The 17,459-nt window shown below is 54.5% G+C and overlaps 1 protein-coding gene across 1 annotated transcript; it reads right to left on the minus strand.

The window, feature by feature from the left end:
• Positions 1-313: 313 nt before the first annotated feature.
• On the minus strand, positions 314-10,132 carry NMUR1 (neuromedin U receptor 1). The gene is made up of 2 exons (XM_032777360.2): positions 9,238-10,132; positions 314-952 (listed from the first exon to the last, which is right to left on the minus strand). Exons 1-2 carry the CDS (start codon positions 10,130-10,132, stop codon positions 552-554), a joined length of 1,296 nt encoding a protein of 431 aa, XP_032633251.1. The 3' UTR covers positions 314-551.
• Between the last annotated feature and the right edge of the window lie 7,327 nt (positions 10,133-17,459).

Consider the following 17,459-nt stretch of genomic DNA (forward strand, 5'->3'; position numbering starts at 1 on the left):
GCAACGTTACTCTGTGACCAGGGCCCAGCCCTCTGAATGACAGGGGCAGTTGCTCTGAATTCAGTGGCCACGTCTGAACCTCTGGGCTGAACTGTTTCAGGCCCCGATGCCCTACACAGGGAAGAAGCTGGGATCAGTGGAGACAACCTGCTTCTCGCTAACCTCTCTCTTCTTGTCTGCGCCCCTCCTAGCACTAAGCTGGGCCGGTGCTGCCAGACGCACCAGACAACAACCTACAGCCGGATGGCACCACCACCTGTGCTGAAGACGAGAGGCTGCAAAGGCATAACCCAGCCAGTGAAGAGTTAATGCCCCACCTCTCTGAACCCAAGTTCTGCCTTTGCTCGTACCCTGGTGCCATGGCGCAGCCCCTGGTGAGTTCAGCCTACAAGGGGTGGGAGTGGAGATAATGCCAGGAAAGTGCTAGCGGGTGGCACAGCAATGGGAGACGTAAGCGGGTGACTAGACACTGGACATGGCCTTCCCAACCCCCTCACGGTCGTTGTGTCCCTCCAGGAGCCTGCCTAGCGGGGAAGGCCCTGGCAGTACCCTCAGGGGAAGGACGTCTCATTCTTAAGGGTGTCCTCCCCCTCCATGCCCATCTCCTCCTCCTCCACATTGGACAGGGGCAGTCCATTGCCAGCAGGCAGGTGCTCACACACCGTGCTGCGGGTGGTGACCCGGGTGACGCTGGGCGAGTACTTCCTGGAGCCCAGACTCCTCAGGCGCCTGTGACACATCACCTCCTTGAACATCTCCCGGAAGCGTGTGGACATCAGGTTGTAGAGGATGGGGTTGGCGGCTGAGCTCAGGTAGAAGAAGACCCCGGAGATGATGTGGACGTACTGGAACATGTGCAGCATCTGGCCCGTCCAGTGGGAGATGAAGCTCCAGACGAGCCGGTCTGTGTGGAAGGGGGCCCAGCAGATCCCGAATACGACAACCAGCACGACTGGAAGGAAGCAGAGAAAATTCCTGACGATTGGAGAGTGTGTGTGCGTGCTGGTTCTGTGCTCTGGTCCCTGACAGTCGCTGATCTGGTGGCCCAAGTTCCTTCCTGCCTCCTACTCTTTGCCTTCGTTGCGTTAGTTGCCATGTTCTCTCTATGCAGAAGGGGAAATATTGCCAATGCATGACACTGATAAAAGCATGCATCCTGCCCTCCTTAGTGCCTGGCTCACATAGGACAGCGAGGGTGGCCGCAGAAGTAGAGAGGTAGCTTGGGCCATAGGTAACCGAGGTTCAATTTCTGACTCTACCACAGAGGGATAACAACCTACTGATACTGCCAACTAACATTTACCTTGAGTGATAAAGGCCTGCGGTCAGGCCCGCCTACAAGGGGGAGGCAAAGGGGGAAATTGCCCAGGGGCCCAGGTAGTTTAAAAGGGCCCAGGGCCCCCAGCTGCTGTGGCGGATAGGAGCCCTGGGCCCTGTTAAATTGTCCAAGTGGGCCGCAGGACTCCTAGGCGTGCGTGAGGTGGTACTGGAGATGCTGAAGGCAGCCGGGCAGGCATGTGGAAGCCCTGGCCATGCCGGAGGAGTGCCCATTGACAGTTCTGCCCTGGGGCCCAGAATTGCTGTTGCAGGTGTGCCTGTGGTGCTGCGAGTTGTGGGTTCTTTCCTTGCGGATGACCCATTTTGGAGTGGGTGGTATGTACCTCTAACGTGCCACCCTAGGGTAAACACCCATTTCTTTCATAGCCCTCAGGTGACTGATTTACTGCCTCCCTGTTATGGTACTTACTGTAGCTGCCATCATACAGCCCTGGGAAGGAAACGGGCCCTTACAGTAAATGAGACATAAACCGACAAAGGATTTAGTGGCTGCAGGATGGGAAGAGACACAGAAAAAGGCAGGAGGTTTTGGCTGGTTCTGGCTGACAGGTGTGTCACTAGCACTAGTTTCTTCAGATATAATCTACTGATTTATCTGAATTAAGGGCAAGACACAAAAATAGGAGGGGATGGCTGGCAGTTAAAATGAAGCCCAAATACCACTTTGATGGGCATGATAGATAGATTAGACAGACAGCAAATGTGAAAAATCGAGACAGGAGGTGGGGGGTAATAGTAGCCTATAGAAAGAAAAAGACCCAAACATCAGAACTGTCTTTATAAAATCAGGACATCTGGTCACCCTAAGATAGATAGATAGATAGATAGATAGATTATAAGAATTTGAAGGCATGAGGTTGCTCATTGTGGTGAAAGGATGCTGGTTTATGTCATGACATGTCATTAGCTATCATGGCATGTCACACAGCAGTTCTTTGGTTTTGCATCCTAGTCACATGGTTTGTAACATTCCACAAGGCATGATGTGCTTTCAGCAGAGTTTATAAAATCAATAGCTTATCAAAAGTTAACAAAGGGTTAGCTGTTTTAATAACTGGTTAATCAACAGTAATAGAATCCCAAAAGTCAATAGACTGCTTGTAACCATCTATAACATCCTACACCTTTCTGTAACGTGAAACATCTATTAACCCTTTGTAAACCGTTTATAAATAGAACCCTAATATAAAGTGTGACCCGGTTCTTTCCCAGCCTCCACCCTCCATAAGAAATATAAGAGACATAAGAACGGCCAAACTGGGTCAGACCAAAGGTCCATCTAGACCAGTGTCCTGTCTACCGACAGTGGCCAACGCCAGGTGCACCAGAGGGAATGAACAGAACAGGGCAATTTTCCAGTGATCCGTCCTCTGCCATGTAGTCCCAGCATCTGGCAATCTGTGCGATTCCCTGTAACTATCGCTCCCTTGTGCCCCTCTGATGTCTTGGACCTTCACCCAGTCTCAGCAGGTCTTTCTTTCTCTCCCCCGTCCGTTCTTTTTGCTTCGTTCTGCTCTCGTCCTTTCTCTGCTGCCCCTCCTCTCCAGCCAGCAGTTGCTAAGTGTGGTCACATTAACCGGCTTTGGCCCTTGTCCCCCTTCCTTTCGTTATCCTGTCTCCGGTGTTTGTTTCTCTGTCACCTTGCCCAAGCTCCTTGACAAACACAGCTCCTTTCCTTTCCCCCGTGACCCCAGAGCAGGCTGCGGCTGTTGCCCCAGGATACGCACCCGGTAGAAATCAGGTGCCTGGTCTCGAAGGGTTTGTTTATCCTGCTTAAATACACGGCCCTGGCACAGACGGGAACGGAGCAGCCTCGTCGCTGCTCGCCACGCCCCAGAGTCTGGGCATGGATTCCCGGGCTGGTGATCGGAGCCAGACCGGCAGCCCTGAAGCCTTCCCAGCAGCAGCAATGGGGTCATGAGAAAATCTGGTTCCCATCCCTGTTCCCCCCAGGCCTGCCCAGCTGCTGAACATGCTGGTTCCCCTCCAGGGGGCAGGCAGCCTCCTGCCTTCACTGCCCTGGCAGCTCCTGCCCAGCTCCACGCCAGGATGTTCCCAGCCTCTCCTGCAGCCGTCAGGCGCCTGATGCCGGTGTATGGGGACTGTTGGTCCCTTACTAAACTCAGTGGGGGGTTTCTGGTTGGGTAGCTCCCAGTGCCAAAAGAAAGGGGAAGGTCAATGAGAAATTAGAACCCTGAGACACAGTCCCTAGGAACAATGCTCCAGCTCGGCTTGATTGACAGGCCAGGCTAATCAGGGAGTCAGGAGGGTCCCATCCTCCTTGTGAGCTGAAATCGCCTGGGTCAGACCGAGTGGGGCTGACTTAAGGGGAGAGCAGGGGCCCGAGCTGAGCTGGGGAGCAGGGTCCTGCCAGCCAGAGAACCAGAGAAGCACCCCAGGGAGTAGGTCAGTGCTGGGAGGAGAACTGCAGCAACCAGAGCCAGAGGGGCCAGGAAAAGCAGCCCAGGGGGCTGGAGGCAGAGCAGCAGCTGTGCTAAGGCAGAGTGGGGCTGGGGCTGGAGCAGGAGCCACCCGGAGCTGGGTGCAGTAAGCAGCTGAGGAGAGTGAGGGGGACCCTGGGCAGCAGACCCAGTGCAGGGAGACGCCCTTAGTTAAGAGATCCTGCAGGCCAGACCTGGAGGGGGATCGTAACCCCGACGGGGGCTGACGCTGGGAAGAAGGGTCCTGCCATCTAGAGCCTGGAGGTGTGTGGCCACTGCCAGAGAAGTGTCCGACCCACAGCACCTCTACAGCACAGCCAGGGACTGGGTCCTGTGAGGGACAGACTGTGAACTGCCCTGACATCCCAGAGATGCTGGTTGTGATGTCCCCTGGCCACAGAGCGGGGTGACATGTTTCCTTTAACCTTTCCCATTTTTTCCTTGTTCGTTTTTAATTGGTTGCTGTTTAATAACTTTGCTTTGAGCTGTATGCAGTGATCAATTGGTCTGGGAAGCATCCAGGGTGGAGAGAGCCCCCCGGAGTGGGGACACCCTCACCCCTGCCCTACGTGACCACAACAAGGTTGGGGGTCAAGCCCCCCAGGAATCCTGGGCCAAGCCTTGTTGGGGTTACGAGGACAGGCAGAGGGCAGGAGTGGAGCGGCAGGCATCTACCCAACACTGCCCAGGGAGCACCAGGCTTCCTGAAAGGCTGAGCTCAGGGTTAATAGGATTCTGCTGGCATTTCACTTGGACGGATGTTTATTTTTCCAGCGACGCTCATGCCCCCGGCTGCATCTGAACGGGGTGGAGGGGAATCCGGAGTTGATTTGGAATAGGGCCTCTTCCTTTGAAATGCTCAGCCCTGAGAGAGGCCAGGGCCATGCCCAACTGGAGGCCACCTGGGCAGCTTGGGTGGCACGCATGAGATTGCAATGCCCTGCATACCAGGTAAACTCCTGGCTGCCTGGTTAGCTGTGGGCTGAATAGGAGGCCAGAAAAGGGATTTCCATCCTTACAGGAATTATGGATCCAGGGGACAGAAATGTCCTAGCTAACCAAAATGTCAGTAAATCGGGATTTGTTTGTAGAAGGCCCCCATAGACCATGCTAACCCGAATGATGATTTATGTTTCTACTGCCCCTTTCCTCCCCAGCTGCATCACCAATGACACGCAGGTGGCACTGGAGACACCCAGGTATTGCAGTGATGGGAGCTAGCTAGATTAGACAGAGTGAAATGCAGCTGTTTCTGGGGTGGAGTCCCACCATGGGGACACAGGAATTTCAAACCTAGTGCTCAACCTGCTCCTCTAGTCGCCTCTGTTTGGATCAAGATGGAGCAATGCATTCTGGGACATGTTGCTTCTGCGGACTGCACCTCGGCCTTAGAGATGGGCCAGGCCCAGGAAGTGTTGTAGGGAGCCCTGTGGGGCCACGTGCTCAACCAAATCGCCTCGGGGCAGCTGAGCTCACTGTTGCAGGGTGGCATGGGGACCGGGCCCATGTCCGTTCCCCAAGTGCCCGCCTGCCAGGGCGCAGTGCTCCTGGGGAATCCTGCCCTTCAGATCTCAGTGCCCTCAGGCTGGGCTCCCCCCCTTGGTTTCCCCCTCCCAGCTCCCATAACTCTCCTCACTCTGGCTAAGTGGAGTCACCCGGGGATGTGGGCGGGATAACCCTTTGCATAGAAGCCACTGTAAGGCCATTGGTACCTGGGGGTCTCGCTCTCTCATCCAGCTGCAGAGTGGCTTTGGCATATCCACACACTGTATCTACCCCACAGCACTAATCCCCTAACAGAATCATAGAATCATAGGGCTGGAAGGGACCGTGAGAGGTCGTCTAGTCCAGTCCCCTGCACTGAGGCAGAGCTAAGTATTATCTGAGACCTTCCCTGACAGGTGTTTGTCCAACCTGCTCTTAAAAATCCCCAATGATGGAGATTCCACAACCTCCCTAGGCAATTTATTCCAGCGCTTAACCACCCTGACAGTTAGGAAGTTTTTCTAATGTCTGAGCTAAACCTCCCTTGCTGCAATTTAAGCCCATTGCTTCTTGTCTTGTCCTCAGTGGTTAAGGAGAACAATTTATCATCCTCCTCTTTATAACAATCTTTTACAAACTCGAAGCCTGTTATCATGTCCTCCCTCAGTCTTCTCTTCTCCAGACCAAACTAACCAGTTTTTTTCAGTCTTTCCCCGTAGGCCACGTTTTCATTGCTCTCCTCTGGACGTTCTCCAATTTGTTACTTCTTTTCCAAAGGGTGGCGCCCAGAGCTGGACACTATACTCCAGTTGAGGCCTTACCCGTGCTGAGTAGCATGGAAGAATTACTTCTCAGTCTCACTTACAACACGCCTGCTAACACAGCCCAGAAGGATGGTCACTTTTTTTGCAGCAGTGTCACATTGACCGCTCTTATTTCGTCCGTGATCACTATAACCCCCAAATCCTGTTCTGCAATGCTCCTTCCTCAGCCATCATTTCCCAGTTCATACGTCTGCAATTCCTTCCTCAGCAGAGTACTTTGCATTTTCCCCTAATGAATGTCACCCTATTTATTTCAGACCATTTCTCCAGTGTGTCAAGATCGAGTTGAATCCTAATCCTGTCCTCCAAAGTGCTTGCAACCCCTCCATCTCCGCTGCAGGGATGAGGGGCGCTGGATTACTTCCAACTGCGGCACAATGACCTTCTGAGCCAGTGTGGTGGCAATGCTTGTGGCGTCCCTGGGGACAGGACACCTTTGCAGCCAGGCAGTGTCACTTCAAGCCAAGCCTGAGTTAAAACCTCAGGCATTGCAAGCAAGGTGAACAGCTGGGATGGCTGTTGCACGAGGACACAAGGCCTTGTGCAGGCATGGGGAGCTCAGGAGCATCCCAGCCAATGCTTGTTTGCAATACTAGCCTGTCTCTGCATGGCAAGGCCAGAACAAAAGGGATTCACTCCCTGCCGGCTTGTTAATCTGCTTTCTGGGGGCGGCTGGGGAAGCAGGTTATAGAAAGGATGTGAGGTCTGCTTAACATCTCTCCCTCTCTCTCTTGCCAGGGCCGCTCCAGGGCTGCTCTGCCACGTGGCTTTGCTTCTTGGCAAGCACGGGACCTTCACTCAGTGTAGAGCCAAAGCATTGCAGCCCCGGGGAGCACTGCAGGTCAGCAGACAGACACAAAGCTCTGGCTGGCTCGGCCTCCCAGCGAGCACCTTCCCTGGGAAACATTTCCTGCCCTGGATTGTGTCTGTGCCCAAGCGAAACCCACCAGCCAACCAAGGCCTCCCTGGAAGCCTGCTGCATTTATTAGCCAAATGAAGCAGCCCTCCATTAATGGAGCAATCACCATCCCAACCCTGGGCACCTCTCGGAGATTAATGAGCGGCTGGGATTGCTGCTGGCTCAGATCTCTTATCTCCATCCCGTTGCCAGTTCCCAGCTGGTTCGTGATACTGTGATAAAAGCCTCTTTCCCTAGTTGCTCCACCAAGCTGACACCAGCCAGGACCACTGCAGGGGACTCTCCTGGGATGGACCCGGTAGGCAGAGAACCCACATGCCCCCTTGTGGTCCCAGCCATCCTCTCTCACACTGTGGTTGGAGGGATGCTGGATGTTGTTGGGACTCACCCAGGTGTGCTAAGCATGCAGTGAGCCCTGGCAAGGCATGCGGTGGCACCTGATTCCAGGACGCTGTTTCCACCTGGGCCAAGAAGGTGCAAAATGGCACCCGATCAGAATGGTAACATTTTACACCCATTTTCCCCAGCTGCAAAGGGGGCATGGGTGAGAATCGGGCTCAGGAGCTGGAACCCACTTTGGCCAGTCAGAACTCGCCCTCTGCACATCTCGCTTTAAAATAACAACTACGCTGCAGATCTCCACTCAAGTGCGGCACCAAAGGCGCATTTCCAGGAACATAGTGCTGAGCTGCGGTTACCCACACCCCTCTCCCTGCAATGCATCCGGCACTAAGGTACCACCAGTGCCCTGCAGCAAGGCACGGCCCAGTCACACCCCTGGGGTGTAGCACACAGTACCGCTTGGCGGCTAATATGGCACGGCCCCAAGATCCCGTAAAGGAAGGCTTGGGCTTAACCCAGCCCATCAGCGCCACAGGACAGGGCCTGTAGCTCTCTCTCTCTGTACAGCACCATGCACTCTGAGGCTCTTCCTATTTAATAGGACATTCCCCTGGAACATGTGCGCACCACAATGCACTCTCATGCATGCAGGGCAACCAGATAGCAAGTGTGAAAGATTGGGATGGGGGTGGGGGGTAATAAACAGACAGAGCCTCAATTATTGGGAATGTCCTTATAAAATTGGGACATTGGGTCACCCTACATGCATGCCCCCTCCCTGTACGCCCAGCAACACACCGCTGGCTAATTCAGCACTACTTTGCTGTCCCCACACACCCACCCGACCTGGAAAGGTGCATCGGAAGACACTTGTTGAGTGACATGCTGGAACAGCAAAGTCACACTGAGAGCGCAACACCAGTACCGCATACATGAAGTCAACAACGCTGAGAGACATACACACACACGCACACACACAGAGGTACACACACATACACACGCACAGACAGAGGTACACATGCACACACACAGGTATGCGCATGTGCACACACACACAGAGGTACACACACACAGAGAGATACACACACGTGTGCGCGCACACACACAGAGGTATGCACGTGCATACACACACACACACACACACACACAGAGCCAAAGGGGTCAACTGGAATAAATGAGTGCGACTCCATTGACTTGGATGGGGGCTACATCAATTTCCACCTGCTGTGGATCTGGCCCAAGGCGCCTGGGTTCTGGCTGGGTTTGTTAGGAGCTCTGAGACACCGGCTGGCTGTGCTCACGGAGCGCTGCACTGCGACGGGGAAACTCTAGGGTCCCAGTGAGCAGTGGCTGGGGCTGGGGCACTCATGGAGGGCAATATGCCAAGACCTAAGAAGGAGCAAGTCCCATCCAGCATGCTGGCCATCTGCAGGCCACCCAAGGATCCCTGACTCAAATCCCTAGCTGGGTTGCTCTCCACCTGTACCAGATGAAGGGGGCGGATCACTTCTCTGCAGGGGACTTTCTCCAATGCGTGTGCTCCTAGGGGCTTGCAGAGAGACTGCACGGATCCTGGCCCGTTCCAGTCTGGACTGCTCCAGGCCTTCCAGATCTGCAGTCCCCCTTGCAACGCCTTGGAGCTGGGCTGCATCCGCCCACCATCACTCTGCTGCGTGGTGCCCAGGTCCCCTTGGAGCTCTCGCTTGGTCCTGCCCACCAGCAGCTGGGCTGCAGGACTTGGGTGGCCTGCCCTAGCCGCCCAGTGAAAATGCAGGTTGGGGATGCCTCTCCCCTGCACCACTGAGCTGCTTCCTTCTGTGATGCAGGGGACAAGCCGCTAAGGTGAATCACGAGCTCTCCCCTGCCTTGCCCCCTCATCTCCACTTACACAGCATCTTAGTCACCTGCCTCCTTCTGATCTTCTGCTGCTGGACGCGGATGTTGTGGTAGTCGCAGTCCCTGCCCAATTTGGCCTCCAGGGCTTGCAGCATCTTCTCCTTCTTCAGCTGCAGCCCAATGAGCAGGTAAAGGATGCTGATGGTGCCCATGGGCAGGAAGAAGAAGAGGATGGTGGTGATCTGGATGATGAGGTTGTAAATCAGGCGGGGTTTCACCAGGGTGCAGATGGCCGAGTCCGGCACCACCCCCCTGCCCGGCACATAGAGGGGCTGGATACCATGCAGGCTGGTGTTGGGGATGGAGCAGAGCACGGACAACACCCAGACCGTGACGATGACCCGCTTGGCATGCCTCCTGGTCACCACGTACTTGGCCTTGAGCGGGTGGACCACAGCGATGTAGCGCTCCACGCTCAGCGCCGTCACGTTGAGGATAGAGGCGAAGCAGACCGCCTCAAAGAGCAACGTCTTGAAGTAGCAGCCGCCGGCGCCCAGGAGGAAGGGGTAGTTGCTCCACATCTCGTAGAGCTCCAGCGGCATCCCCAGCAGCAGCACCAGCAGGTCGGAGACGGCCAGGCTGAACAGGTAATAGTTCGTGGGCGTCCTCATGAACCGGTGGCGCACGATGACCAGGCAGGTCAGCGTGTTGCCGATAGCCCCCACCACAAAGATCAGCAGGTAGGTGGCGCAGACTGGGATGAAGAAGCTGGATCTCCGGGGGCCCAGGTATTTGTCCTGCAGCTGCTCCACCGTCAGATTCAAGTCCTTGGAGTCAACATGGCTAAAGGCAGTGCCCTGCTGACTTCGGTTGCATAGATCCTGGTAGTCCAGCAGCGCGGGGAGGTCTCTGTGGGGCAGGCTGGAGCAGTTGGCGGAGGGATACATGGCCTCCAGCTGCAAAGAGACTGGACTGGATTAGAGAGAAGCCTTAAAGTCACCCTCATTCCCATCCCCAGCAGCGGCTCCTCAACTGTCCTCTCTTCACTGCCAGAGATGTTCGGCTAGGCAGAGCCCAGCATGGGCCTTCATGTTGCAGGTGAACCGTGAGCGCTTTGGGGTCACTGTCCCAGGGTCAGGGACCGGACCAGGAGCTGTCTAGGATGCTGGCAAGTGGCCAGCCTGGGGAGGACTGAATGGCTGCCCCACGATACCACGGGACTGCAGCAGGTTGAAATCCAACCTGGGCCAGCGCATGCTCCTCGGGAACAATGGGCCCAGGCCACGGGTAACACAGCCTGCCGTGCCCTGAGGGGGACCCTTCGCCTGGCTTGGCCCGGCCGTGCTGTCACCAGCTATCCATGCTGCAGGCCGGGGGAGAGCTGCTGTAAGGCATTTGGGGGCATCTCATGCTGCGCCAGCTTCCCAAGGACCAGTCCAGCAGATGCATGTGAAAAATCCCCACTCTGCCTGGCACTGTGGGGCACTGGGTGCATCCTCAGACTGCCTGCTAGTGTGGGGGAGGGGGGGACTGCGGACAGTGCTGCCAGCTTGCTCCTATGCCAAAATTTGGCCATTTACTCAGAATTTACAAAAACCTGGGGCCACATGCCAGGGAAAAGTCACCGGGTGACTGGACTGGATGGGCCAGTCTGTATCATTGACAGCTTCCTGCACCAACCAGGTGGGGTTTTTGAAGCCTCCAGCCTCACCCAAACCTCCCAGTCTCTATGATCCTGCCCCCCAAACCTCCCAGCTCACTACGGCCCTGTCCCTCCAAACCCCATCCCTCAACACTCCCCACTCAGTACAATCCAATCCATGGTTTCACTCCTTCCTCTCTACACCCCTCCTCATTCACCCCCACAAAAGCCAGGCCTGGCAGAAGCATCTGTCTAGCACAGATTTGCCTGTCCCGAGTATAACCAGATCTGTCTCCAGGGGACCCTGTGGCCTCTCGAACCATGTTATAAACAGAAGCTCCCCTGCACACCCCAAGCCTGCGGCATTTCCCTAACTCCACACATGTGAAGAGCGCCAAGAAGCCAGGCACAGCTCAGTCCCAGGGGGCTCTTTTTGCCTAGCTCAGGAAAATGCTACTTCAGTGGCTCCTGTCTCTCAGAATAGCCTTCCCTGGCTGCCAGGGCCGTGTTATTCAGAGGGTCAGTGTCATCTGATTACCAGTCCCAGGGCTGCTCAGCTAGACTGGCACCGTCTCTTTCTAGCAAAGCTTTCTCGGCAGCCGTTAACACATGCCGCTCGGCAGGGCCAGACAGGACGAGTCTCTCTCCATGTGGATGTTCTCCGCTACCCACACACAGGTGCGAAGTGAAGCCAGGATGCAATTTTACAGTCAACCCAGAAAAGCTCTGACCTATCGCCCCAGTTCACACTTCCCTAGCTGGGCGGCGGGGATACAGGGACGGCCATAAAATCATCCTGAGGGAAATGGCTCTTCATCCTAGTGCTCTCTGGTCCAGGGGACAATTTACACTGGGTGCTAGATTAAATGCAAAACCCTCGGTGGGACAGGGACCAGGGCTTGGGCTTTGCCATCTTAACAAACAGGCCGGGAAAGAAAGAAAATCTCTTGTGCTTTCAACTTCACTTCCATGTCCTTTCAGATCCTCCCTGAAAGCCTCTGCCGATTATCTTGCCTTTCTCTTCGCCCTCCTTCTGCTCAGTTAGTCACCTGGGGATGCAGATGGGGAGAGGAGACACCACTTTGCATTGTGCTAGTCACGGCCAGGACTTCCAAGGGGTATTTCCCTCCCGTCTATGACACCTGTTTGCAGCGGAGAAATACATCCTTGACTCCTTTAGCTCTGCGAGGGGCTTACTGCCGCCCTGGGGTGCAGCGCATGCTAAAGATGCTCTAAATGAAATAATCAAGTGGCTTTGAAAGAGACCCACAGGCAAGAGGCAACCCAAGGGGACGCTGACACGGCCACCAGTGCTGCAGGTGGGGGAACGAATCGAGTTCTGATTTTTTATTTGTGCTCGGTGATGGAACAGACATAAATAACTCCGCTCCTGTCCTGAAGTGCTGACACAGTCTAATAGACTCTGGAAGGCAAATCGCCTTGCAAGGGAGATGCCACTTCTTAAGTGACAGAGGCAGAGGTTTCTCTTCTGCTGCTTGGCACATGGACTCTTGGCCAGGACGGGGCCACCCCTTCAGGTGCAAACCTCACTCCCTCCCCCCCAAACCATCTCTGGCACGGAGAGCACTGGCCAGGCAGACTGTGTATGTAGCTCTAAACCCACATGCTGCTCACAGCCAGCTCAAAGCTGCAGGCAAAGTCCATATAACAGCCAGGGGAAGTTTACGCTGAGACTGGTCCCTAAATATTTAACAGGATTCTGATAAAACGGGCACATCCAATAATAATCTTACCCTCACTCGCCTGCTTCCCAGAGTCTGTCTACAGAACCTACATCCGGTGTCTGTCTAGCTGTCCATCTCTCTGTCTGTCCATACACCGATCCCATCTATCACTCTCGTACACATCCAGCATCGGTCTGTTTATCCGATATCTGTCTATCCAGCCAGCCAGCCACCTGCCCTGGAATCTGCAGCCATCCATTCACACCTGCATAGTGTCTGCCCCTCAGGGTTGTGGTTTCAGAGTTTTATCACATTTCCTCCACACCTGATATAGAATCGGTTCCAGCCGTACCGCCCCAGCCCGTCGGCTCCCCTTGCCTCGCTCCTCTCCATGCAGCTTGCTAAAGCAAGAGCACGACTTTACCCCCGAAGCTGCTCTATTTTCAGATGTTGCCCCTCTCTTAGGAACACACCCGTCACCCTCCAAACTGTCTGCTTTTTCCAAGCCGTGGGAATCCACTTTTTCTCTCCCACCTAGCGACTTGGAGTGGGGCGATCAGGGTTCCCGGACACCCAGTGCTACATTCATTTTCCAGAACCACAACAACAAAAAAGCAAAATCCAGATTTCGTTCTGGCAGAGGGGGACGCTCACCTTGCTACGCAGCCCAGCTGGAGAAAGAATTCCCCGCTCTTCCAGCCCTGCTCATTTTCCCTCGGACAGTTTGGAGGAGGAGAAGAGGAGACGGTTAAAGTCTTCACTCCATCTCAGCACTGGGGCGTGTGCGTGCGAGCGTGTGACACACTGGAGGGAAAAAGCATCAATGAATGGGGAGGCTGCCTGCCTCAGGGTGGGGGGGGCCGAGTGAGGACTGGAGCGGGGGGCTGCCTGTAGCTGCTGGCTTTTCAAGCACCACCAGGTGGCATTGCAGTCTAGCAGGACCTCCCCGTCTCTAATCACAGCTGCAGAGCTGATCCTGGGGAAGGGGTTTTGTGCATGGGGCTTTGTGTTGCAGCCAGCGCCATGGCAGGCCCCCCCTTTGGACCATGCAGGAGGCCAGTTAGCAGTGGAGGCAGCAGGGCTGGGCAGAGTGAGGGACCTGCAGCTGGGAAGTAGCCTCTAACCCTGGAGGGTATCAGCACTGTCATTAGAGGGAGAGGGTAGGATCGGGCCACACGCTGCACTTTTCTGGCCTGGGCATCCTGTCTGCTCCAGCGGCTCCCGCAGCAGGAGGCGTGAGACGTTCGCTTGCCTCAGTCTGCAACCTGGGCCAGCTCAGAGCCCAGTCTGAGGCTGGCCCCGCCTTGTGAGATGTAGCTTGGGACATGTCAGGGCCCGTGGTGAATTCAGAGGGGTCTGGGGCCAGCCACGTGGGATTCTACTCTGGGAGCCCCATGGTAGCTCTGCTGCCTGACACTCCGTATGCACCCCTAACTCCTGACCTGGGCCCCCCCTGCTATTCCAGCCCTGAGCTCCTCCATCTCCTCGGCCTATCCTCATTATAGCCCGGCCTGCTAACTGCACCCACCATTTATGGATAAGGCAGGGGGATAAGATCCAGCACGTTCATTTCCATTGCAAACCACGCAGTGCTACTGCAGAAGGGAAGGCGTCCCCTCGGCCCACCAGAACAATGCTGGGCAAGTCGCTGATCAGTCCTAGCCTGGATTGATCCGCCCAGTGCCCTTTCTGCCAGGGGACCCCAAAGCACTTTACAAACATTAGCAAAGCCTCACAACCCCGTGGGATGTATCATGAACCCCCTTCTACAGTCATGGAAATGACTTACCCTAGGGCAGGTTGATGGCAGGGGCATGCTTGGTCCTGATGGCCTGCCGAGTCCCAGTCTCTGTCGCTAACCGCTCAACGCCCCCTCCCACTAGCTGGGGGAAGAACCCCAGGGGTCTGGTTAGCAGCCCCTCTGCTATACAAGGAGAGCCCACTCCCTTAACAGGGGTCGCTCCTGGGGGGCCAGCCACTCCCAGCTGCTCTGGGCTGAGCGCCGAGGGCCACGTCACAGCCTGAGAGTGTGAAGTCACATACACAGGCACAACCCGCTGCCTCCAGCAAAGGCCTCGAGCCGTCCAGCTCCCCAGCAGCAATGTGTGTGGTGCAAAGCCCTTTTATAGAGGAAGAAAACAAACCCCATTTTTATTTAATGATCATGGGCAAATATTTGCCCAAGAGCTTTCGAGAGTGCGAGCCAGCACAGAGTGTGCTGGACCGCTGGGGCCGGGCGCTGCTTCAAAGCAGAGAGAAGCAGTATGGCAGAGATAGGGGCATTGTGCTAGTTTAATAAAGAAGGAGTTTAGTTCCAGCTTGACTTGCCAGGAGGGTGAGTGCTGAGGATCAGGGGCAAGGTTTCCCTACCCTGTGAACCCACCACAGAGAAGAGCCAGGACTCTGCTGCTGAGAATCCAGACTAGACCCCAGATTGGCTAATACAGCCCATGGCGCCCTGAGTCACCACCTGGGGCCCCTTAGATCCTGGCCTGGCTTGGCCTCTAAACTGAATTTACAAACCCTGGGGCCATGGGCAAGTTCTTTGTCCTGTCCAGGTGACTGGGCTGGATAGGGCTTAATCTATACCGTACCCAGAGAGCAGCCATGGGATCACACTCACAATGGCTTTTGTTTGAGGTTGAGGAAAACAACAGAAAAGAACTGAAGTCAAATTGCTGGGGGAGAGAGCACAGTGTGTGCATCTCATTGCAATGTGCCACGCCCACTCTGGAGACAAAGCGGCCACTGTCTCTGCCCACAGAGGGCTTAGAAATGTAAAGGCACAGGACACAGAAAATAAAAGCTGCGTGCACCACAGGGCTTAATTGGGTGTAAGAAGCCTCTCCCACCTCAAATGTCTGCTCCTTAGACAAACACAGAAAGAGACACACAGTCCAAGTCTGCTCCCATTGACGTAAACAGCACAACTCCTAGTGATTTCAAGGAAGCAGGAATCTAAAGAGATGCAAAGTGTTATGTTTCCCCACAGCACCAAGAGCAGAAAAGGCAGTGTTCAATCTGGTCGATTTTATTTCAGATGATGGAAAACAAGACAGAAAGAACAAATGTAAAGTCTCCACACAAGAGCAGTGAATCCCTCTGCAACAGTTTGACGATGGCCAAACAGCAACTGCCCCGCAACTGCCCCCTGCAGACAGGCAAGGGAAACACCTCTACAAGGTGCAGGACTCAGAAAACTGAATGCCAGCTGCCCCACACAGAGCAGGGCTAGAGAAATCAAGGAGGTCACAGACGTAATTTAGTTTTATTCTGGATATTACTGTAGTCACAGCCCAGGACCCTGTTGTGCGGGGCACTGGACAAACAGAACAGATAGCCCCTGCCCCAGAGAGCTCTAAGTATAAACCAAGTGACAAGAGATCGAGACAGACAGACAGAGAAGGCGAAGAAAACCATCAGACAGCACTGATCAGTGTGATCGGCAGAGGTTTCACAGCCTAACCATTGTTTGTAGGGATCCTGGCCAACGAGGAGGGACAGAAGGCGGATAAGGAAGTAGCTTTGTGGGTGTTTCTGGGGCAACAGCCACCCGGTTTTCATGGGTGTCAGGAGATCTCAAAAGCTTCCCCCACCCCACCCCCAGCACTGAGGAACCCAGTGGCGTTTTGCTTTTTCCACCAAAGGGCTGCAGCCAGGCATGAGAGACGCGGATGTGATGGATTCCAGCCACCGCACTCCCGCTGCTGCTTTCAGAAGGGGTCGTTCTCAGCTGGGCTTAGAGACACTCACATTGCCAGGTCCCTAGCCATGTGCAGCATCACAGAACCAAAAACGCCCGGGCTGGAAACGAGATAGGAACAAGCAGATTGTTGCAAGGAAGGAAAATCACGTCAGGCCCAAGGGCGGCTGTGTGTCTCACCGGCAGTGGTCTGAGAAGGCAGGATGCCTAGGGCAAACCTCTGCTCTTCCTTGGCAAAACGGACCTTAGCTCTGCTGTTCAGCTTTCCTTGTACAGGGGCCATGGGAGACCAGGACTGGCAGGGGCAGGGGTGGCTGTCAGTGCATTAGGACCAAGGCTGGGAAGGGAGGAGGTTGCAAATGGAGACTGTACATTTGAACAGATGAGAGTAGGGGGTCCTGGTCTGGAATAGCAGGGGCTGCGGATTAGGACTGAAGGGCATCAGCAGAGCCAGGGTTGGGGGGAGCCCATGGCTGGGGTGGCAGGGGGCTGCTACTTGGGATTGAGGGGCACTGGCAGAACTGTATATTGTTGTACAGACAAAACTACACAGGATCTTTTCAGGGGGCAAGACAAAGATGTCATGGGATAAAAGGGAAGGTCCTTTCGTGGACTGAGAACTGGCTAAAAGACAGGGAACAAAGGGTAGGAATTAATGGTAAATTCTCAGAATGGAGAGGGGTAACTAGTGGTGTTCCCCAAGGGTCAGTCCTAGGACCAATCCTATTAACTTATCATAAATCGATCTGGCAGAAAAGGGGTTAACAGTGAGGTGGCAAGTTTGCAGATGATACTAAACTACCAAGAAAGTTAAGACCAAAGCAAGATTGTGAAGAACTCAAAATGATCTCACAACTAAGTGTTGGGCACAAAATGGCAAATGAAATTTAATGTGGTTAAATGTAAAGTAATGCACATTGGAAAAAAAATAACCCCAACTATACATACAATATGATGGGGCTAATTAGCCTACTACGAGTCAGGAAAAAAAGATCTTGGCGTCATTGTGGATAATTCTCTGAAGATGTCCACGGCAGTGCGCAGAGGCAGTCAAAAAAGCAAACAGGAGGTTAGGAATCATAAAAAAGGGATAGAGAAAAGACTGAGAATATTTATTGCCCTTATATAAGTCTATGGTACGCCCCCACATCTCGAATACTGTCACAGATGTGGTCTCCTCACTCAAAAAAGATATCCTAGCCACTGGAAAGTTCAGAAAAGGGCAACTAAATGAATTAGGGGTT

Source organism: Chelonoidis abingdonii, chromosome 8 (genome assembly GCF_003597395.2).
Source record: "Chelonoidis abingdonii isolate Lonesome George chromosome 8, CheloAbing_2.0, whole genome shotgun sequence".
Taxonomy (NCBI): Eukaryota; Metazoa; Chordata; order Testudines; family Testudinidae; genus Chelonoidis; species Chelonoidis abingdonii.